This window comes from Peromyscus leucopus, chromosome 8b (genome assembly GCF_004664715.2).
Source record: "Peromyscus leucopus breed LL Stock chromosome 8b, UCI_PerLeu_2.1, whole genome shotgun sequence".
Taxonomy (NCBI): Eukaryota; Metazoa; Chordata; class Mammalia; order Rodentia; family Cricetidae; genus Peromyscus; species Peromyscus leucopus.
This window is the reverse complement of record NC_051086.1, coordinates 5,782,697-5,806,724: the sequence shown is the minus strand read 5'-3', so window position 1 is coordinate 5,806,724 and position 24,028 is coordinate 5,782,697. Positions and strand designations below refer to the sequence as shown.

General features: G+C 41.9%; 1 protein-coding gene across 2 annotated transcripts in view; it reads left to right on the top strand.

Annotated features, from left to right (window-relative positions):
- Window positions 1-24,028, top strand: part of Ubtd2 (ubiquitin domain containing 2) — a 56,193-nt gene that overhangs the window by 28,390 nt on the left and 3,775 nt on the right. For both annotated transcript variants that reach the window (XM_028857787.2, XM_037201468.1), the window contains exon 2: window positions 14,613-14,849. In XM_028857787.2, coding sequence (XP_028713620.1) covers window positions 14,613-14,849 — 237 coding nt within the window. The remainder of the gene's footprint in view (window positions 1-14,612; window positions 14,850-24,028) is intronic.

The window sequence follows — 24,028 nt, the reverse complement described above, 5'->3', positions numbered from 1 at the left end:
TTATTAGCCTTGGTCACTTGTTAGTGCTAAGCCTTCTTGTCAGTCCATTTAACTTTTTTAAAAGTTTCTCTCTCTCTCTCTCTCTCTCTCTCTCTCTCTCTCTCTCTCTCTCTCTCTCTCTCTCTCTCTCTGTGTGTGTGTGGTGTGTGTGTGTGTGTGTGTTATTCACACTTGGAGGCCAGAAGAGGGCATTATATCTCTGGTGGGGTTGCCAGCTTGTTGATTGATTGTGTGTTGTCCTAGTTTGCTGTTTGCTGCTGTGACAAAACACTGACCAGAACCAACTTGGAGAAGAAAGGGCATTACCCTCAGTGCCCTGACCACTTTGCAGTGACCCCACCTTTTAAGGAGCTCATCACCACTTTGATATCCCGTCGCAGGGACACTGGCTGCTCATCCATCATGACTTACAGGGCACTGTTAGTTTTGCTTTTTGTAGTCATAATCTATTTTAAGAGCCAAAGGAGAAAATTCATTCTTACTTTCTCATATAATTTGGTTTTAGCTACTCTCCTTTATTTCTGAACCCTCGCTGTCATTGTCCATCAGTTGTCAGAACTTTCTTTAACATTTTTTTATTGTTTTGTTTTGCATCTCTTTTGGTAATAAATTCTCCTAGTTGTCTATCATTTTGTTGTTCAGCCTGGGACGTAATTTTATTGGATACAGAATTTGAGGTTGACAGTTGGATACTTAGCTGTTAACAGTGTCTTACCTTCTAACCTCTAGTTTCTCAATGAAGTCCACTGTCCCTTGAGTCATCATTCAGTATTGTTAATACATGACTTTGCTCTAATTACTTCAAGAGCTCTTCAGTTTTGATTTTCAGAAGTTTGATTATGCTGTGTGTGTGTTTGTGATTTTTTTTTAAATGTATCTATTCATTTGTGTGTATGTGTGTCTGTGCATCAACCACATGCGTACCTAGTGCTCATGGAGGCCAGGAGAGGGTGCCATCCCCTAGGAGTGATGCTGCATATGTTTGTGAAACACCATGTAGTGTTCTGGAAAGCAGCTAATGCTCTTAGTTGCTCAGCATCTCCTGAGCCCTACTTGGGATTTTTTTAGCTTTTCCTTTGGGGTTCACTGAGCCTTTTGAAACTAAATGTGTCTCACACTTTTAAATACTAGTGTCATCCTCTCTATCTGAATTTCTGGTGCAATACATTCGGACTCTTTCTCCATCCCCTGTGCTGTGGCTCAAATCTAGGGCCTTGTCATGTTAGAAGTGCTTTCTACCCCTGAACTATGGCATGACCCCAGGCCTTAAAGTTTTTTGGGGGTGTGTGTGTGTTACCATAGCACATGTATAGAAGGCAGAGGACAGCATTTTGGAGTTGTTTCTCTCTATCCATCTTCACATAGGTTCTGGAGATCAAACTCAGATTGTTAAGCTTGGCAGCAAGTGTTTTTACTTGCTGAGCCATCTTAATGGTCCCTCCATCAACTCTTCTATCTATCTATCTATCTATCTATCTATCTATCTATCTATCTATTAATTTAATCTAATCTATTGTCAGGATCTCACTCTGTAGCTCTGGCTAGCCTGGAACTCAATGTGTAGAGCAGGCTGGCTTCACAAGGATCCACCTGTGTGTGTGCTTCCAAAGTGTTGCCATTAAAGGTGTCTACCACCATGCCCAGTCATCCATCAACTTCTCTTGTTCCCGATACCTTTAAACCTCTTCTAGTAGTTTGTTTTCTACTTTATGTGATAATTTAAATATTACTTAGCATGTGCTAACATGTTTTTAAAACAAAGATAAGAATGAAAACAGGAAGGTGTTTGAATTATCAGTAACTTTTTTTTTCCCCCAGATTTATTTATTTTGTATACAGCGTTCTGCCTGCCGGCCAGAAGAGGGCACCAGTTCTCATTACAGATGGTTATGAGCCACCATGTGGTTGCTGGGAATTGAACTCAGGACCTCTGGAAGAACAGCCAGTGCTTTTAACCACTGAGCCATCTCTTCAGCCCGAATTATCAGTTCTTAACTAGAAGTAAATTTCAGAATTTAAAAGTAACTGAAGTATATTTTGTGAGGACTGAGATGGTGGCACCTGTGTCACACACACACGTACACCCAGATACACAATGATTCTGATGCATGATAGGCAAGGTCTGAGTGTAAAGTTCTAGAAGTTTTAGAAGCAGTAAACTTACCTTGCTTACACAAGTAGGTACCATGGGCAATAAAAACCAAGTTCTCTCATAGTGCCTGGAAACTGCAGCTCTGGGCTTCTGTAAATTGTGCGTAAGCTGAGGCATTCCCTTCTGAACAGAACTGCTCCACACAGTGTCTCAAGGAATTTATTGGTGTCAGTGTGGCCATCCTTGTTGGAATTGATGTTTTGGACAAGGTCACAGATGTAGTGTTATGTAATGCCAGTATTCACAGGAGAGCTGAATGTCTCCCAAGGCTCCCCAGATTCATCCAATGAGATGTGAACCCTGGATGATTGCTGTCTTTGATCCAAAAAATAATTCAGATTAGTTTTTTTTTTTTTTTTTTTTTTTTTTTAATAGTGCCCTCCTTCCTCCAACTGGACTGTATATTCTTCTGAATCAGTGGTTCTGTGGCCAAGTCCTCCAGCCAGGACTTGTGTTGTTGCGTGTCTGCTGAGCTGTTCACCAGCTGTGACCTTAGCATCCACCGTAGTAGTAAACTCCACAGTGGCTGCCTGCTCAAATATGGTGTGATCAAATCAGTTTTCTCCTCCTAAGTACCAAAGAGGTGTGAGGAATGAGCAGGTAACTTCTCATGGAGCTCTTAACTAATTGCTCTTCCTTGCTAATCCTTTGCCTCACTCTATGGGTTGCCTTGCTGGTTTGATGATGTTCCATGATTTGTGCTGACCCCAGTTTGATGCAGGCTCTTCTGTTACTGACAAACAGTAACTGGAGGCAGAGAAGATGACTAATACCTTGTGGTTGTGGCAGAATGCATAGCTTGGTTCAGGGCTTGCAGCTTGTATTTGACTAACTGTTCCATCACCTTAGGCCTAAAGCAACAAACTTCTCAAATAGTGTTGATCTGGAAGCTCTCCATAGCCATGAGATCACTCCACAGGATGTCTACAACCTGCCTACACTCCTCAGGAGTGTTCCAGTAGCTCTCTACCATCAGGGTCTGTTTTTGAGGCCAAGGGCAAAGACTTCCTAATCACTAGGAAACTGGCTTACTGCTGACAGTGTACTAGCTCTAGGTCCAGGAAACATCAACATCTGCAGGACAGTGCCTTTCAGTCAATGGAGTGCTGCAGGGGATACTAAAGGTTGATGGCTTTCTGGACTTCTTGTCATGGTGAGATGAAAAGGCAGAAGGGACAGGGAGTGGTGTTGGGGAAGAGAACCAGGCAAGTCTGCACAGGTTGTCAGGTGGACATTTTCCCTCAACTGTTTCTCCTTGTCTCATTTTACACTTCCTGGTACAGACAGTGTTATTTATACAGGTCTAGTTTACCAAAAGCTTCAGGTCAGTCCTAGTAGACACCTCATCAGGAAACAGGACTTTCTTATTAGCCAGAGGAAACCAACAAAGTACATCTTGAAGAGTTCTTATGTTTTCTTAATGTTCATCTGATATTTATGCATCTCTCCCCATATGCTTTCATGATTTTATTTAGATGGAACTCTGGGGAGCTGGAGGGGTGGCTCAGCAGTTAAGAGCACTGACTGCTCTTCCAAAGGACCTGGGTTCAATTCCCAGCACCCACATGACAGCTCACAACTGTCTGTAACTCAAATTCTAGGGGACCTGACAACCTCACACAGACATGTATGCAGGCGAAACACTAATGCACATAAAATAAAAAAATAAATAGAATTAAAAAAAAAAAAAGATGGAACTCTGGAGTGTAAGGCAAAAAGAACCCCCAAGAGTTTGTTTGTTTTTGTTTGTTTTGTTTCAAGACAGTTTCCTCTGTGTAGCCCTGGCTGTCCTGGAACTTGCTCAGTAGACCAGGTTAACCTCAAACTCAAAGGTGAACCCCCAAGATTTCTATCTAAGCCTTGCTTTGAACCTTGATGTCACTGTTGAGTACATACGACAGCTCTGACAACTGGAGACCATTCTTACAGAATATAAAATTATGTAATCCAACTGACCATGTAGATATTCAAACGCTGGTCTCTGTGCTTAACACGTCAAGACCTGGTTGGTGTTTGGCAGCTGTGCCAGGTGTTTCCCTGGTCTCATAACAAATGTTTGAAAATGTCTGGAGCTGTGATTTCAGCCTGCATGCTTCACCCTGGCATTAATTGGTCAGGAAGGAATGGGATGGGCCATTGTGGCCCTGCATAATTGTCCAGCACATCTAGGAGTTCTTTCAACTGCACTTCTTCATTCAATTAAGTTCTCTTCTGCTTTCTAGGGGTGATCTGAAGTCTTAAGTACTATATTTTTCGTTTTCAGATTTATTTGTTTGTTTGATTGCTTGTTTGCTTATTGAAACAGGATCTCAGTATGTAGCCCTGGCTGGCCTCAAACTTGGAGATTTGCCTGCCCCTGCCTCCTGGGTGCTAGTATTTAAGGCATACACCACCACATCTGGCCTCATTTTTAGAATTTACATTTGTTTGTTGATGATAGTTCATTTCTCTCTTAAGAACTTTTTGTGCTAGGCATGGTGACATGTGTCTGTATGCCTAGTACTTAGGAGTTTGATGCAAGAGGATGGTGAGTTCAAGATGGTCTGACCTGTATAGTGAGACCTGTCTCAAAAACCAAAAGAAAGAAGGAAGGAAGGAAAAGAGGGAAGGGCTTTTTATTTCAGTTTGTTGTTAATCTCATGAAACATGACTGTAACTTTTAAAGTCTTTGATCATTTCAACATCTGGATCGTCTCAGAACTTTCCATTTGTTTATCGTCTTTTCTCTTGAAAATTAGTCACATATTTCTTTTGTATTGAGTAATACTGGATTGTTTCCTGGACATCTTGAACATTTGAGGTTCTAGGTCTTTATTAAATTTCCTGAAGAATATCAGTTTGCTTTGCTTTGTTTCACAGTTTTAGCCCTCAGCCTGCTTATTTTCAGACTGAGTTCTTTCTGTTAGTGGTTCTGATGTCGATTTGCTTTTCAAAGCCTTTGTTATCCTGCTGCTAGTTTGTTTATATCAGAGCCATTACTGTGCTGCTTTATGGCCAGTGCCCACGCAGGTCATAGGTGAATCTGAGATTTGGCTTAGCTCACACACGGAATTTTAGGTGTTTGTACTGTGGAGTACTATTTATTGTCTTATCTGTTCATCCATTCACCTCCCCACTCCCAAAGGCCATTGTTCTCTACCTTTTAATTGGAAAGAGATTCCTCTTAGCTGTTTCCAACATTACCCCATACTTCCATGTAGTCAGGGTTGCCTTTTAAGATAACTTGATGAAAGGGACAAGAATAGAGAAGAAATAACCTTACTTTCTTCGTGTTGTATTACTTTTTTTTGCTGGTTGCTTTGTCTCAAAACCAGGTTTTCTCACTTAAGTTTTTGGTGACCACCCCTCCACTCCCCCGTGCCCTGTGTCGATGTGTGATATGTGTACTTGCCTGAGCCAGGGTGCAGTGTGTATGAGGCCAGAAGTTGACATCAGAATGTTTTCCTCAGCCACTTCATCTTATTTTAAGACAAGGTCTCTGGCTGGGGATGTGGCTCATTTGGAAGAATATTTACCTAGCATCCACAAAGCCCCTGCCTGGGTTTAATTCCCAGCACTTCGTAAACTAGGCATGGTGATGGACACTTGTAATCCCAGCATTCAGGAGATACAGGCAGGAGGATCAGAAGTTTAAAGGTTGCTGGGTGGTGGTGGTGGTGTGTGCCTTTAATCCCGACGCTTGTGAGGCAAGGCAGAGCCAGGTGGATCTCTGTGAGTTCCGAGGCCAGCCTGGGCTACAGAGCGAGTTACAGGACAGGCACCAAAACAACATAGAGAAACCCTGTCTCAAAACCAAAAAAGAAAAGAAAAGAAAAAGAAGTTTAAAGGTCATCTTTGACTACCTATCAAGTTAGAAACCAGCCTGGGCTACATGAGCACCTGTCTTAGAAAATAGAAAAGATGAAGTCTCTCTCTGAATCTGGGGCTCTCTGTTTCTGCCAAATTGGCTGCCAGTGAGTGCCTGGATTCTGCCTGTCTTAGTCCTCCAAGAATTAGGGTTACAGAGGCACGGCCCAGACTCTTAACATGGGTGCTGGGGATCCAAATTTAGGTCTCACTTTTTCTCTAAGCCATCTTGCCAGCCCCTCATCTCTGTTTCTAAGAATTCATCTTCCAGTTACCCTACCAGAAGCTGGATCCCTTCATAGTTTAGTACATCTCACTGCATTTCCATACTGAAGCTGCCGTAGGTCAAATCTGAGAGAAAAAATATAAAAAAATGGAAGTGTAACTAGCCCAGTGAGGGTGCTTCTTTAGATTTGGCTCCTGTCAGCCACTACCATCAGCTTTTCAGAACTCTTAAGTTAATTGTGTTTTGCATTTTGTCCCAGATTTCTACTACAGTCAGTGAGAAAGAGGGACTTCAGTGGTCTTACATTTTGGCCTATACCAGATGTTCAAGGATATTTTAACTGTAAGAATTGGGAGGAAGAAAAAGTGATCTTGCAATTTACTAAGATAAATTAAGCACCCATTGAAGTATTGTTACTGAGTTATTTAGTCTTTGTTCTAAATAAGCTTGGTCCCATAGAGAGTGTTTCCCCACAGTTCCCTTCTGTTGCTGGTCCCTTACTGTTGGGCCTGGTAGTTTTACTGCTCATTGAACATGAGACTATGTAGGAGATTAGACATAGCCCTAAAAGCCAAACATAAATAGAAACCTGAAGGCATGTAAGAGGCAAGGCTGCCTGGCCTGTTTAGAGTTGAGCTGTTGTGGCTGTGCCTCCTCCACCCCCATTGGTTTTTGTAATGAGTGCAGAGTGCAGTGGCTTTTGTAAAGCCACTGAATTCTGATCCCTTTTGGCCAAACAGTTGTGTCTTCATTCTCTCTTCCTACTTTTTACTATCGTCAGTCAGAGGAAAACCTGCTCCTTCAGCACTGGACTTAGAAATTGCTGTAGCTCACTGATCTGTCAAGTCACCTTAGCTAAGAATCAGTTCATGCCAGGCAGTGCTGGCACACGCCTGTAATCCCAGTGCTTGGGAGGCAGAGCCAGGTGAATCTCTATGAGTTCAAGGCCAGCCTGGGCTACCGAGCGAGATCCAAGACAGGCACCAAAGCTACATGGAGAAACCGTCTTTAAAAAAAAAAAAAAAGAAGGAGAAGAAGCAGCAGCAGCAGTTCACAGACTGCTCCCACAGAACACTGAAGTGGGGGACACAGTTCAGCCCATCGTTTTTTTGCCACTTTATAACCAGGATCACCTTTGTTCCAGTCCAGTCAGATTCTTTGTTTCTGTCTGCGCTGACAGCGGCTTTTACTTTCCATGTTTCCTCACTGTCCTTTTCGTGACTGTCCATATGTTCTCCAGAACATAGATGATTTAGGACTTTCCTTTCTTTGAATTTTATTACATTTATTTATTCTACCCCGTGTGTGTGTGTGTGTGTGTGTGTGTGTGTGTGTGTGTGTGTGTGTGTGTGTCTGTGTATGCATGTGTACACTTTACGCAGCTCATCTGTGGAGGTCAGAGGACAAATTCTAGGAGTCAGTTCTATCTTTCTACCGCATGGGTCCCGGGATGGAGCTCAAGTTAGCAGGATTAGTGATAAATCACCTTTACCTGCTGGAGCCATCTCATCAGTCCCTCTTTCTTTTCTTTTAGAACACTCCGCAGAATTGCCTTTAGCAGTCTCTTCTCAGGAACACTGGCTTTTTGTAGCATGCACATACCTCAGAAATATTTGCTATAGTTTAGAACTTGAATGTCCTCTTAAAGTTCCACATCTTAAAGACTTGAACCCCAGGATGATGTCTGGGGAGGTTCTAGGACCTGGTGGCAGGTCTTTAGGACTTTGAAGACTTTGAAGGTGATAATGATACCCTGGCAGTCTCCGTATTCTCCTTGCTTCTTTGCTCAGGATGTAATCAGTTAGCATCAGCCATGTGCTTCCACCAGTGTGGGTCTGTTCACAGGCACAGAGGATCTGGGCTGAACCCTCCAAAACTACGCGCTAAATACACATTTCCTCATTATGTGTTGATTCTCTTGGGTGTTTGGTTACAGTGGCAGTGCTGGCTCACCCTCTTCTGCCTCTGCTCCTGGCACAGCCACATTTTAGGTATTCAGTACAATGCCCTGCTTCTTGATGACACTATCTGTTTTAGTCAGGTCAGGTCACTGTAACACAGTACTGCAGACTGGGTGACTTCTGAAATTTATTTCTCACAATTCTGAAAGTTGGGATCTCTTAATATTGAGGTGGTGACTGATTTGAGGGTTAGTAAGGTCCTTCTTGGTGCCCACATAACTGCCTTCTATCTGTTCTCCCATGGTAGTGTTATAAATTTCATCCAGGAGGGTCCCTCCCTTATGAATTCATTAGTTCCTAAAGGCTTTTCCTCCAGGTACTATGCTTTGGATATTGTGGCGTGACAAGGATTTGAGGTGATACAAGCAGCTGATAGTGAGACACTAAAGTGATCATATAAACACAATAGTGAGTAATTGCAGGATCAGAGCTGAGTGCTGTACGCATTACTTTCATGTTTTACTACCTACAGGGTTTTGTGTATGTGTGAAATTATTGAAATACTAATGTCACTGAGATGCCACAACCTGGCTTAGCTTTCTGTGGTCTGTGCCTTAAAGTAGGTGTTTCTGTAGGGCAATGGATCTTAGCCTTTCTAATGCAGCGACCCTTTTATAATACAGTTCTTCATGTTATAGTGACCCCCAATCATAAAATTATTTCATTGCTACTTCATAACTGTAGTTTTGCTATGGTTATGAATCCTAGAGCCAGGCAGTGGTGGCACACGCCTTTAATCCCAGCACTTGGGAGGCAGAGCCAGGCGGATCTCTGTGAGTTCGAGGCCAGCCTAGTCTACAAAGTGAGATCCAGGACAGGCACCAAAACAACACAGAGAAACCCTGTCTCGAAAAACCAAAAAAATTTAAAAAATGAATCAATGTAAATATATGATATGCAAAACAGCAACTGTTTCTTATTCATTGAAGTCTATCTTGAAGAAACTCTGAAACTGGCTTTGCTGGGCTATAATAGGACTGAATAAGAAATCTTGTTAGATGCCATCAAAGATCCCTCCCCTCTTGGAGACCTATGGACTTAGAGATTCTTCCTGCCAGCTCCAGGAGGGTGGCAAAATCGACTCTCACAGTTCTGTACTGTCTTCAGCTCTGAAATGACAGGAAGCTTTTCCTCCTGTTTTTATGCTCTTGGTGCTTTAGTCAGTAGCAGATAGATAGGAGCAATTTTCTGTCCTAGTTTTTGCTGCTTTAAGTACTTGAAAATTACTTGAGACAGTCTTTAGATGGTGATCTCTTTAGTCATCCCCAGGTTTCCAGGTTTCTGTCTGTTATAGCTAACATTACCAGGGTTATATCTTGGTTTTTCTTTTTGTTTTTTGTTTGTCTCTTTGAGACAGAGTTTCTCTGTGTAACAGCCCTAGCTATCCTGGAACTTGCTTTGTAGGCCAGGCTGGCCTCAGACTCACAGAGATCCACCTGCCTCTGCTTCCTGAGTGCTGGGGTTAAAGGAGTGTACCATCACTGCCCAGCCTATATCTTGATATTTTTATCTTGCCTTTGTATTGTGTCATTTTATCTGATGAGTTCCAAACATTAAGTCAGGGATTTTCTTTTTTCTTTCTTTTCTTTTCTTTTTTTTTTTTTTTTTTTGTTTTTTTTTTTTTTTTTTTTTTTTTTTGTTTTTTTTTTTTTTTTTGGTTTTTCGAGACAGGGTTTCTCTGTGTAGTTTTGCGCCTTTCCTGGAACTTGCTTTGTAGACCAGGCTAGCTTTGAACTCACAGAGAAGCCTCCCGAGTGCTGGGATTTTCAAAGAAGGACCAAAAGGAAGAAAAGAATTACAATCATGAGTCCTTTTTGAAAAATCTCTGACTCTGACTCTGTGTGTGTGTGTGTGTGTGTGTGTGTGTGTGTGTGTGTGTGTGTGTGTGTGTGTAGGTATGTAGGAAGGAGAGTAGGTATATATGGAAGCCACCCTCAGATGTCTTTTCTCAGGCCTGAGCTTGCCAGTTAGGTTAGCTTGACTGGCTGGTGCGTCCCTGTCTGTCTCTACCTCTCCAGGACTTAAAGATGTTATGTCACTCACAGCTTTATGTGGGTTCTCCGTCAGACTCAGGTCTTCATGTTTGCATAGCAAGTACTTACTAACTGAGCTCTCTTCCCAAAGACTATTGTCTCTTATAAACAGAATGTCTAAATGAATTCCTGGTAAAATGCTTTTAGTTGTATAGTAAATGTGTTTAAAGTCATATTCTACTTAGTTCCATCTGAAAAGCAAGCCTTTAGCTTTTCAGTATTAAATCTGTTACAGAGAAAGCAGTATTTAATGTGTACAAGGGAAGAGTTGGAGAAATAGTGCAGCAGTTAAGAACTCTTGCTGCTCTTGCAGAGGACCCAGGTCTGTCCCTACCTGCCCAAGCCATTTTCATGTTTTAATGAGATGATGGCTTGAATTAATTTGCTGACATAGCTTTTTTTCCCCCCCAGTTTACTTAACTAAAGACACATTGGGCAGTGGCTCTGATTTAGGCTATCATGAAACTTTTTTTTAAACTTGTTTTGTTACTCTGTTGAACCCAGCATGAAACTTTTAAGATCAGATAGTGCAGTAAAAATTCTATACTGGGGCTGGAGAGTTGGCTCTATGGTTAAGAGCACTGGCTCTTCAGCCAGAGTACCTGTGTTCAATCCCAGCACCTGCATGGAAGCTCACAACTGTCTATAACTTCAGTTTCAGGGGCTCCAACACTGTTCTAGCCTCTGTGGGCACTGCTCACATGTGATGCACATGCATGCAGGCAAAATACTGACATATGTAAAAATATTTTTTTTTTAATCTGTGACTTTCTGCTGTGTGGTGACAGTGTACACCTTTATCCGCCTTTAATCCCAGCACTCAGGAGGCAGAGGCAGCCAGATCTCTGTGAGTTCAAAGCCAACCTGGTCTATAGAGTGAGTTCTAGAACAGCTAAGGCTACACAGAGAAACCCTGTCTTGAACCCACCCCCACCCCCAAACAACTATGACTTTCCAAATAGTAATGTTTGCCACTGAGATTTGGTCATTTTAGTAATGGGTGTTCTACACTCAGATGATACATACTATATGTATGTTAAAGGTTCAGAGACCTAAGCAGAAATAAGATGAGCCTAGTTCATGTCTTCAGGGTGAATACTTTTATTTCTGCAGAAGAATTATCATGGAACTTTTGACATGATGTGGTTTTAAACACTTGCAGAATGATGGTTACCAACATAAATGTGCCGTGTGTGTGTGTGTGTGTGTGTGTGTGTGTGTGTGTGTGTGTGTGTTTGTACTTAGTGCAAATATGAGCAGCAGAAATAAAGCTACCTCACATAGGTAAGGAAAGTAATTCACATACATAAAGGTTTTTAATTTTTCTATTAGTTTTCTGTATTTGAAAGCTTTTTTTGCTTTGTTTTGTTTTGATTTTTTCCCCCGAGACAGGGTTTCTCTGTGTAACAGTCCTAGCTGTCCTGGAACTCACTCTATAGACCAGGCTGGCCTCGAATTCACAGAGATCTGCCTGCCTCTGCCTCCCAAGTGTCAGGATTAAAGAGGTGCACCACTGCTGCCCAGCTTGTTTTGATTTTTTGAGACGGGTTCTCAGAATCACCCTGACTGTTCTAGAACTTGCTCTGTAGACTAGGGTGGCCTTACCTGCCTCTGCCTCCCAAGTGCTGGGTTAAAGGTGTGCATCACCATGCCCCATGCCTGGCTAGAGCTTCCTTTCTGAAATGGGTCTAGACTCAAATTTGCCATCCTCCTGACTCAGCCTCCTGGGTAACTGGAATTGTATGTGAGTACCACCATACCCAGTTTGAGGTCCATTTTGAGTTGTTCATATTAGATAGTGAGAGTGTAGAAGTTTTGTTGATTATTTCACAAAATGACAAGAAACTACACCAAGTTACATGTTTAGAATATTTAAAATATATGAGAGTCTAGAACTGCTCGGGTCAACCTGATGCATTATTCAAGTAGATGGCACAGAATCTACTTCCTTGTTACCATGCCCTGCTTTTCACTTCCTGCTCAATGACTGAGTGTTGAGCATAAATTTTCTATTCATACAGAGGATAACATAGCTGAAACTACCTTTGCATTTTACCTTGGTGGAACTAGTGGGTCAGTCTTGATTATTGGGCATATTTCAGGCACCTTTTAAGATTGGTGCTTTAGCTTTCCTTGTCGGTATTACTTAGCATATGTAGCGGAAAGCCATTACTACGGATTGAATTGTTCACTTTTGAAACAAACCTCATAGACACAGCTATAGTGTTACTCTAAGAAGGCAGTGCCTATTTGTTGATTACATAAGGAGATTTGAATTCTGTTTCCAGCTATGCTACTAAATGGATGTGTTCTCTGCTCTGTTATACCCGTCCTTTTAGAACTTGCCTGCTTTGAATTTCACTTAGACAAGTTAGGGGGCCAGAACATGGTCACGTGTCAATACTGAAAGTTTTATGTGAAAGACTAGAGACCTGGGATGTTTGGCCTTGAGATCAATGGTCAGACCTAGTAAAAAGAATTCATTTTAATTCCGATGTCAAACCAAATGTACTTTACCATATTAGTTAGCCCTGTCATATAGGAATGTAGCTTGGGAAAGAGAGAGATTTCCCAGGGAGTAAGAGTCATTTTATTTTGTATTATGCATAGCCCAGACCAGTAAGGGGGTCATTAACTTTATGCATGCTTTAGAACCATTTTAGATTCTTTTAAATGATATTCTTCCTGCAATTAAGTATGGAACAGTGAATTTTGATGCATGCCTTCTCTGCTTCCCACCTGCACTGTCATTTTTTACCCACCTACTCTTTCCTAACATTCTTTATCTTTTCATCATGATTTAATTTCCCATTTACTTTTGTTTATTAAGCTTTCTTATGCCTGGCACTATATAACCTAAAGACAGACCCATAGGGAAGAAGGCAGTGTAGGTCAGTATGACCCATAGAAAATAGATTCATGATCATGTAGGCTGTGGAAGTGTCTGGTACAGAAGCTGCCTGAGACTTGTTCTAACTCTGTTGCTGTGTTTCTTCCTGGGTTTGGTGGTCTAGTTCACCTTCCTTAGACACTGAAAAGTAGCCTTTGGCCTTTTGGATTTGCTAAGTTCTGACTTCCTGGCTTTATATGTCCAAAAGTTCTGAGATTCAAACTATTTCACACTATCTACTGTCCTTCGAGTCTCTGCTGCAGCATCTGCCACTCCTCTGCCTTGTTAGTTTGATGAAACACTACACTTGTTGGCTTCTGGTATATATGCATGTGTGTGCACATGTTTTAATGAACAAAATGGAACTTTTATTCATATTCCTTTTCTGGGGTTGTTCATAGTTACCCATTATAAACATCCCTTACCAGAATGGTGCATTTGTTACAGTTACTTTTTTTTTTGAGACTTGATCTCTCTTTGTAGTCCTGGCTATCCTGGAACTCTGATATGTAGACCAGGCTGGCCTCAGAGATTCACCTGTGTCTGCTCCCAAGTGCTGAGATTACAGGCATGTACCACCACTCTCAGTTTGCAGTTACAGTCCTGCTTGTAGGTGTGGGTGGGTGTGGGTCAATATGCTTCTGTGTATGCGTGTTAATGGGGGGGTGTGTGTGTGCTCATGTGTGCTTGTGGAGGTCAGAGGTCAGCCTCAGGAGCCATCCATCCTGTTTTTCTGGGCTAGATCTCTCATTAGTTTAGAACTCACCAAGTGGGCTAGTATATATAGCTGGCCAGTAAACCCCAAGGATTTGCTAGTCTCTGCCTCCCCAAATCTGGGATTACAAACAAGTGCTGCCCACACTAGCTGAGCTATGTTCCCAACCCACAGTTTCTTTGTCTGTGTGTATGTGTGTGTGCATGTGGGAAGACAGGTCACTGTTGGTGTCTTGCTCAGGTACCTTCACTTGATTTTTTTGATAAGGGCTCTCATATGGAGTTAACTGCTTTGTCTAGACCAGTTGACCACATGAGCTCCAGAAACCTGCCTGTCTCTGTCTCCTGTGTGAACCACAGGCATTTTTATTGACAAACCACCTCCCTAGCCCCCTGGAATTATTTTTAATCATCTTTGGAAATATACTGAATGGAAAAGAGCTATTGACTTACTGAAAAATATGAAGCCTGGTATGGTGGCTCATGCCTGTAATCCTAGCACTTGGGAGACAGAAGCAGGAAGATTGCTATGAGTTGGAAGCCAGGGCTACAGTGTGAAGCCTGTCTCAAGAAAGAAAAAATGCAGAAAATAAAATCTTGCATCTAGCTATCTCCATTTGCTCTAGATTGGTTAATAGAATTTCAGCCAGAAATCAGCAAATAGGCAGACATCTAGCTGTAATTGTGGTGAAAGAATCCAAAACAGGAATATAACCACATAACTTTTCTTACAGAAAATAGGGATTTTTTTTTTTTAATGAATATTGATGTTAGCCTTTTCTCTTTTCAGTTGCTCTAGGTCGTAACCAGCCTTTGAAAAAGGAGAAACCAAAATGGAAAAGTGATTATCCCATGACAGATGGACAACTGCGCAGCAAGAGGGATGAATTTTGGGACACCGCACCAGCTTTTGAAGGTCGGAAAGAAATCTGGGATGCCTTGAAGGCTGCTGCACATGCTTTTGAAAGCAATGATCATGAACTGGCACAGGCAATCATTGATGGTGCAAACATAACACTACCACACGGTAGGTTTGGCGTCCTGATGACAAAGGGGCAGTCACTTTGTCTTCAATAGCAGGGAACCACTAAGGGGGAAGTTTCTGTTTCTCTTCTACAAGTATTCTAATTCTTTTTATTAGAGTGAAAAATAGCACTCCTTTTTTTACATTTTTCAGCTGGTGGTAGTTTATATCTTGGTTCATTTTTATGTTTCTTAATCTCAGAAAAGAGACCATGTGATAAGCTGCATTTTCTAGTTTCTGTGTGACTTAGTTTTCTGTGGACACAAGCCCCCTCGTCTGTACAGTGTACGTCCCTGCCCAGCAGTAGTTGTTGCTGCTGCCTTAACTGCTGTCCTGCAGAGCTGAGGACACTCAATTTAGGTTTTATAAAGTGCAGAGGATTCATGGATGCCCCTTTGCCATCATGCTTTCCCATCATTTAGTGTAAGCAGACCTAAACTTTGAAGTTTGGGTTGTTTGTTTGTTTGTTTGTTTTGTTTTGTTTTTTAATTATTATTTGGGGGCAGCGAGGGCCACAGGAGAGATGGCTCCATGGTTGCTACTCTTGCAGAGGACCTGGGTTCAGTTCCCAACCAACCATTTGGTGGCTCACAAGAGTCTGTAACTCCAGCTCCAGGGAAATCTGATTCCCTCTTCTGGCTTCTGCAGGCACTGCATGTATGTGGTACATATACATACATACATTCATACATAATTACATATGTTTAGGTAAACATTCATACATTAAAAAATAAAATAAGCCGGGCAGTGGCGGTGCACGCCTTTAATCCCAGTACTTGGGAGGCAGAGGCAGGCGGATCTCTGTGAGTTCAAGGCCAGCCTGGTCTACAGAGCGAGATCCAGGAAAGGCACAAAGCCACACAGAGAAACCCTGTCTCGAAAAAACCAAAATAAATAAATAAATCTCTCTTAAAAGGTGTTTTTTTTTTTTTTTGGTTTTTTTTTTTTTTTTTTTAAATGTATGGGTATTTTTGCCATGTGGATGCTGGGAAGCAAGCCCATGTCCTCTGGAAGAGCAGCAACAGCTCTTAACTGCTGAACCACCTTTTCTACCTCGGCTTCAAAGTTTTGAGGGGTAGTTTTCCATAACTGTAGCCATGAACCTTATAAGAAACCTTTCTTGCTTTGAGAAAGTGACTAAGAACCACCATAATTTGTATGTATCCAGGGACACATAGAGGCCAGACTTGTGCACATACCCTTGTATGGCCTCTTTGATCGAAACATTAAATATTTCACGTTGAGGTTTAGATATTAGTTTTATATATGTACTCTTTGTCCTTTTGCTTTATGTATTTGTGTTTTTCTCTTCAGCTTTGCAAGTTAGTATCTTCCCAGGTTGTTTCTTCTGACCTATATAAGGGATAACCACCTACATTTACTGTTCTCTGTTCATTGTTAGGCCACTGTTGTTTTCCCCAATGTCTGTTTTACTTTTGTTCATTTGTGGAGAAGCAATGTTTTAGTAATTTAATCATCTGCAGGATGTCCTTTGACTCTCTGTCCAATGCAGAATGTTTTTTACTCATGAGCCTTGCCAACTTTCCAAATCCCCTGCTCTAATTAGCCATGCTTCTAAGAAGCATTCCTTGTTTTATGACTGTCTGTTACTTATTAGGAGCACTTGTTAGCATGGGCTTATATCACTAACATTTATTGAACACCTACTTCTCCCACACGCGTAAAAATGATCACTCCTATATTTGAAGTATCTGAATAGAGTGCCATTTCAACATGCCTACTTAGTCCCAGTTTTTGTACCTGGTGTTTAAATTCTTTACTTCTTCCATGATTGTAGATTAGGAGGTGGTGACATGGTCTTCCATCTGCCCCTTCAGCTACCCCTTTATTGTGACAGAGAATGAAGGTTCCACTTTCATAAAGTTGTTACCTATTTCTGATACTTACATCTCTTATTTCCCAAGCAGAATCTGTTGTGTAGGCCTGCAAGTGGCTGTAAGGAGAGTCATGTTTATATGGGGGTTTTAATCTAGAACTCCAGAACTTTGACTTCCTTATTTTATACTTAACATAGTTACCTATAGCTAATTATGTTCTCCAAATTGTGGCTTCGTTTAAAAGCTCATGGAGGCAGGGATCACCAAGATGGCTTAGCAGGTGAAGGTGTTTACCATCAAGCCTGATGACATGTGAGTTCCATCCCAGGAACCAGCTTCCTCAGGATCTTCTGACACCCTCATGTGCGCTGTGGCAAGCACAAACACGATAAGTGTATTAAGTAAATTTAATAATTGTATTTTAAAATGCTTTTAAGTTCATAAAGGCAAAATATGTTTCCTGTATAAATAAGCACAGTCTATGTGTATCCTATTGAGTGTAAACTCAAATCTCTAAAGATTTAAATCTGGTTTCTACTTATCTACATGAACTGTCAAGAAAAATAATGTTGTTATGCCAGGTGTGGTGGTGCAGGCCTTTAATCCCAGCACTTGGGGAGGCAGAGGCAGGTGGATCTCTGTGAGTTTGAGGCCAGCCTCATCTACAGAGTGAGTTCCAGGAAATCCAAGGCTACACAAAGAAACCTTGTCTGGAAAAAACCAAAAGAAAGAAAGATATATTCTGCATAAGCATGGAAGAACCATGCTGATGTCAGCATTCCTCTCTCAAATGAATTTTAACAGATTTGTAGGTGATAATGTTTTGTCATTTGCTACCCTTGAGTGTTTGTTTTTTCTCTGAAGCTTAGCACTGATATTTCAGGCCCTTGGGTGGGCCTGTCAATTATGACATCATATATCCCTAATTTGCCATCAATTACAATTCAGCTGCTTAACTGGATGTTTTTAGACCTGCTCAGTGGTGGTTTTCGACATCACTTGTGCTTCTCTGTAGTAATTAAAGCTGTGTGATGTTACAAAAATCACCTCTGTAACCTTCAGTTCTTTGTCAGATGTGGACTGTGGTAACCATCTGTCTGCTTGATTGTTGCATGGGTTCAGTGTGCTGATAGTTAGGAGTCATTTACCATAATGCCTGGTCTACCAAAGGCACTTAATACATACTGGGCTTGTTGAGTTTAGTTTTTCACACTGGACTCTGGCACTGACAGGTTAAATTCCCTGCACCAGCCTTGACTTACAGATCCTGACTAGGCTGTATTCACTGTGGCCTCTGTTGGCTTTAGAGGATTCTCCTCTTGTCCACACCCCTTCTCATAACTTCCTAGTCTTATAAGAACCTTCCCCTTACAGTTTTTATAGCAATTTTAAAAATTAATTGCCTTAAATTCCTTTTTTCTCATGGTGTGCTATTTTGCCATTATATAAAAATGCTAAAAACATGCCTTTTTTTTTTTAAGTTACTTAGTTGTAGGTGAGTGTGTGTGTGTGTGTGTGTGTGTGTGTGTGTGTGTGTGTGTGTGTGTGTGTGTTTGAACTCTCATGCTCAGAAAAAAAAATCAGGAGCAATCCCCATTTTACTCATAAGAAAAGTGAATCCTGGAGAGATTATGTCTTTACAGGGATAAATCATGGAACTGAGATTTGAACTATGAGTAACAAAAGCATCTTTGATTCTTTCCCAGTATGCAGTTTCAAATCTGCGAATTTGTAAAGCCATTATACAAGTCCTCTTCGTTGATATTTTACAAGATTACACAAGTCTGATCTTTTTGGTACCTTGCATATTGCCTAAAATAATTTAAAACGATAGACTTTTATTAATACTAAAGGCAAACAGACAATACAAATGGACAGGAAATATATATGTATAGCCATTTCTGTTTCTCTTAGGTATCTCTTAAGACTATCAAAAACAGGCCGTGATGCTTACCATGGTGGCATACACTTGTAATCCCAGCACTCAGGAGGCTAAAGCAGGTGAATCTCTGAGTTGTGAGTTCAAGGTCAGCCTGGTCTACATAGTGAGATCCAGGCCAGCCAAGGCTACATAGAGAGACCTTGTCTCAAAAAGAAAGGTAGATGGGTGGTGGTGGTGGTGGTGGTGGTGGTGGTGGTGGTGGTGCACTTCTTTAATCCCAGCTCTTGGGAGACAGAGATCTCTGTGAGTTTGAGGCCAGCCTGGTCTACAAAGCAAGTTATAGGACATCCACGGCAGTTAAACAGAGAAACCCTGTCTCAAAAAAAAAAAAAGACTGAATAATTTTTTTTTAAGGCAATCCAGAGCAACCAAGGAGATGGCTCGGTGAGCAAAAGCAATTGCCAGGCAAACCTGATGGTCTGCGTTTGATCCCTGGAACCCATGTTAAAGCCAGATATAGTGGCACACATCTAGCCTGAAGTGTACTTTGGAACAGCAGGAACAAGAGACCCTGCCTTAAAACAAGCACTGACTTCTGAAAGTTGTCACTGCCCCCCCAACACACAATTTTTTTTTATTAAAAATAGGACCAAAAAAAAAACAAACAAACAAACAAAAAACAAACCCAAAAACTTCAAGAAATGGACAAGGGCCAGGCATGATGCATGTCTGTAATCCTGGCACTTGGGAGGCCGAAGCAAGAGGATCACTTGTTGAAGGCCAGCCCGACTGACAGACATAGCAAGAACCTATCTTTAAAAAAAAAAAAATTTTTTTTTCCAGGAAATTTGGTTGATTTAAAGGTCCTAAAGAATGGATGCATAACTATAACACAGATAGTTATTTTTTTATGCAGATGATTTTTGCTTAGCTGGTGTAGTGTTTAGAAATGAAATGGGACCTTAATAAGGAGCCTGATGACTGATTAATCATAAATGTTACATCATTTCTTTCTGTCCTCAAGGAGACAAAGATGGCTTAGAGTTACAAAATGTGACTATGTCTGCCTCTCTGTTGCTGTCATCCTTTTTCTTGAATTAGAGTGATAAAGTCTGAAAATAGCTGTGTGGGAGGTTGTTCCTGAGCCAGGAGGCTTGTCTGAAGAAAACCTCCTTTCCATATTGTTCTGGGGGTGGGAGTGGGGTAGGGCTGGGGAAAGCAGGGTTTCTCACATCCCAAGGCCCAGCTCTATCAACTACCACTTCTATAAGGCCTGCTGGGCTTTCAGTAGACACCAGACCCAAGTGCTTCTGCCTGGCTCCTCTGCCCCCTTAAGAAAATGAAATCCTGAAACTAAAGATGAAGTGTCCTCTGTAGCAATTCAGCAAAGTGTTATGTAGTGTTTAATACTGTTTTGTCTATGACATGACTCCAGCCATAGGTGTACAGCTAAGCTACTTTGACCTCAGCTGGCTAGGAGAGGCGCTAAGCCTGCTTCCTAGTTGCCTGCTGGCTGAGTCAGTGGATGAAAGAGCTGATAGGCCTTCCACAGCACTGTGTTTCCGGAGAGAAAACCTGTAGTTTGTTAGCAGCCCTATGGTCCTAAAGACTGCTCCCAAGGGCTGCAGGTGGCCTTCTGACATTGTGATTCAGGTTTGTAGAGAAGCCCATGGAATATGAGGTAGAAGGCTGAAACTTTATAGAATTGTGATCCATTTATTACACTGTTGTTTGTGAAATACTTTCCTGAGTGTATAATTTTGAAATTTAAAACCTGTGAGAGAGAACCAACATTATTGAGTGTTTTTCCATGGACTTTTATATATATATTAGCAATTCACATATCTTTGGTGATTTAATCCTTACAGCAACCTTGTAAAAGTAGGTACTATAATCCTTGTGGAGATAATCAGCATGTCCCAAATTCGGGTCTCCATCCAAACTTGGCTATGAGCAGAGACACTGTCCCTCATATCAGATTTCACTACTTTTTTAGTCCTTGGAACCCCTCAGGCTCCTGTGTGTGTGTGTGTGTGTGTGGTCTGAGCCTCTATGCTTCATTTCCTTACTTGAATTCTCTGCTTTTGGTGTTCTCATCTTTTTAGCTATGTCCACTTCACTTAACCATTGAGGCCTTTCTTTGACATAGGAAGTCATGGTTATTGAAAAGTAGAACTCCAGCCTCCTGGGTCCATTAGAACAGAGAAGTTAATAGTGAGGATATGGATAAAACTTGGTGATAGAAACAAAAAAAAAAAGAAAGAAAAAAGAAAGCTTTTGGGATTCTAAAATGCCATCCCCTTATTTACTTTGGGGAGGATAGTGTTTCTTGGTATGGTATGATCTAAATATTTACCTTTTCACACATTATTGAGAACTTCAGTTAAATGGGGATGTAAAGTGGACACTTTGATTCACCCGTCGTGTATATACTGGGAAACTATCACCACCATCAAGACACTTTCTTGTCCTTCCACGTTGCTTTTTGTTTTATTATCTGGGGGATGAGTGGTACATGCGTGCATGCGTCCGTCCGTCAGTCACATTGCATGTGGAGGTCAAAGGACTTTCAGGAGTTGGTTATTTCCTTCAGCTGTGGGACCCAGTGATCAGGTTTAGGTTATCAGGCTAGCATGTGCTCTACCTGCCTAGCCATCCTGCCCACTCACAGACACTGGTTTTTAGCTTTTGAGTGTAGCTGTGCAAGTCTCAGGTGATGAAAGTCTTAACACTGAGCCGCACTTATACGGAAGTGAGAGCCTAAAGGCACTCAGCAAGGCCTTTACAAGGTTATTTTTCAGCCTCAAGGACTGCTTGAAAGGGTGAAGTGTTAGACCTAATGGCATGTAATAAAGCCACTTGTATTGTTTGGCAGCCAGGTTAGTTCATCTATACAAATTTCTCGAGGCCGTTTTGTTTCTTTTCTTGTTCTTTTGAGACAGTCTCATGTAATCCAGGTAGACCTTAAACTCAACAGTAAAGGGCTGGCCAGCCTCCATTCCTGCCTCTTCTAGGCTAGGATTACAGGGGTAAACCACCATGCCTGGCTGGAGTGAAATATGTTGAAGCCTAATTGAAAGCAGCCAGAGAAAACAGTTAAACAGGGAAACTAGAACACCTGAACTAATTGTCTAGATAAAATATAAATCAAAACATTCTCAGAAAATAGTGTAAGGGATCACAACAAAAGTGATGACTTAGCAGCCCTCTACCTGCCATGGGGAGCCCTTCAGGACTTCCTGGCTTGGTGAGATAATGCCCACCCTGGCAGGTATTTATCCTGATGGCTGTCTGTCTCTGCCAAGTCCTACAGTGGGTTTGTGAGAGGAAAAAGAAAAGTCTGCAGAGGTTATGAGATAGTAATGCAAGAGAGCCTGACTAGAACTACTAGAAACAGTGAAGAATTGCTAGACGAGCTGGACTTCAATGCCAGAGGGTAGTGATATAAAACCTTCTATAAGTTTTTGTTTGTTTGTTTGTTTGTTTAAGATTTGTTTATATGAGTGCTCTGTCTGCATTTTCCTTTACTCTCCAGAGGAGAGCATTGGAACCCATTATAGATGGGTGGGAGCCACCATGTGGTTGCTGGGAATTGAGCTCAGCCAGTGCTCTTAACCACTGAGCCATCTTTCTAGCTCCTGTAAGTTTCTAATGTAGCCGGGCTAAGTGTGATTTTGCCAGGGGGATAAATGCCCACAACTGTCAGCTTTTGGAAAAGTATCTTCTTTTTGTGCATAAACACACTGGCCTTCTGTGGGAACAGATATGGATGTGTGCGTGCGCACACGTGTCGATGGAGGCCCAAGGTATGTCTGTGCTGAATGTCCACCATTTGTCCCTTCGAGTTTCCTGAATTCTACAGGTGCTCCAAGTGAAACACACAGCTAAAAATTTGACACTAGGGTCCACATAGGAGGCAGAACATGTGATCTTTGTCTTTCTGGGTGTGGGTCTAATATTTTTCAGTTCTGTACATTTACCTTTCTTTGCTGCTTCTGCCCTCCGGGGTTCTCCCATTGTGCTGTAAGCCTGTATTTAAGACCTTCTCCCTCCTTCAATAAATGGCATTCGGCATTCCAATCAATCAGTCAATCAATCAATCAATCAATCAATAAATAAATAAATAAATAAATAAATAAATAAAGGCATGCCTCACCAAAAAAGAAAAGAAAAAGAAAATAGAGTAGTGATGAAAATGGATGGGCATGTGTGCTTCTGAGTAGGCAATGGACTCCTTTGGGTACATGCCAAGGAATGGTCTAGCTGGGTCTTAGAGTAGGTCTGTTTCTAGTTTCCTGAGGAACCGCTGAAGTCATTGGCATAGTCAACCCAGTCTTTTACATGGTGCTGGGGACCAAAACTCATGTCCTTGTGCTTGTGAAGCAGGCACTTGACAACTGAGCCATCTCCCCCTGCCATTGCTCCAGTTTTCATACATCCTCCAATTTCTGTAGACCAGACCGTGGCAGTACTAAGTCTGTTTCCTCAATAGTTTGCAGCCTCTCTGAGGGAACACACTTCCTTTGGAGTGGGGGGGGGGCGGCCTGCAGCTGTCACTGCTCTGGGCTTGTCTTTGACTCACTGGTAAATACTGTCGTGTTATTAGGCTGTACTTAGCACACTAGCTTCTTATTGTCATGCCTTTCATTTTCCTCCAATTCATTTATTTCTTCCATTTAACCTTCTCATTATCATAATAGAAAGCTGACTGTTCTTATCTTTGTTACAAGTTTCTTTTTTAGACAGGGTTTCTCTGTAGCCCTGGATCTTGCTCTGTAGACCAGGCTGGCCTCGAACTCACAGAGATCCACCTGCCTCTGCCTCCTGAGTGCTGGGATTAAAGGTGTGTGCCACCACTGCCTGGCTACCAGTTTATTTCTTTAGGAGTCTGATTACTGATTGTGTCGTTATTTACTAGCTGTGTAACACTAAGCAAAACTCAATTCATTCTAAATTTTCCCATCTGCAAAATGTATATACTGCGGGGGGGGGGGGGGGGGGGGGCGCGGCGCGGCCTGGCCATGGCCAGGAGGGCGCACATGCCTTTAATCCCAGCACTAGGGAGGCAGAGGCAGGCGGATCTCTGTGAGTTCCAGGCCAGGCAGGTCTGCAAATCGAGTTCCAGGACAGGCTCCAAAGCTACACAGAGAAACCCTGTCTCAAAAACAAAAATGTATATATGTGTGTGTGTGTGTGTGTGTGTGTGTGTGTGTGTGTGTGTGTGTAGTTACATATATAACATACTTAGGCCTAGGACTGGTGAGCCTTTTCAAGTGTTTGCTTTTGTGTTTAGTGTATAGATTGAATTTGGCTGCCTGAATAAGACCTGATCAATGACAGCATGATGGAACGTGCTATGTGAAAGGGGGAACTCTCAGGGTGCCCCACCCCATGCAGGCATCTGTTGATTGCTGAGAGAAGGAGAATTAGAGAATTAGAATCTTCCCTAGGGAGCTTCTCCT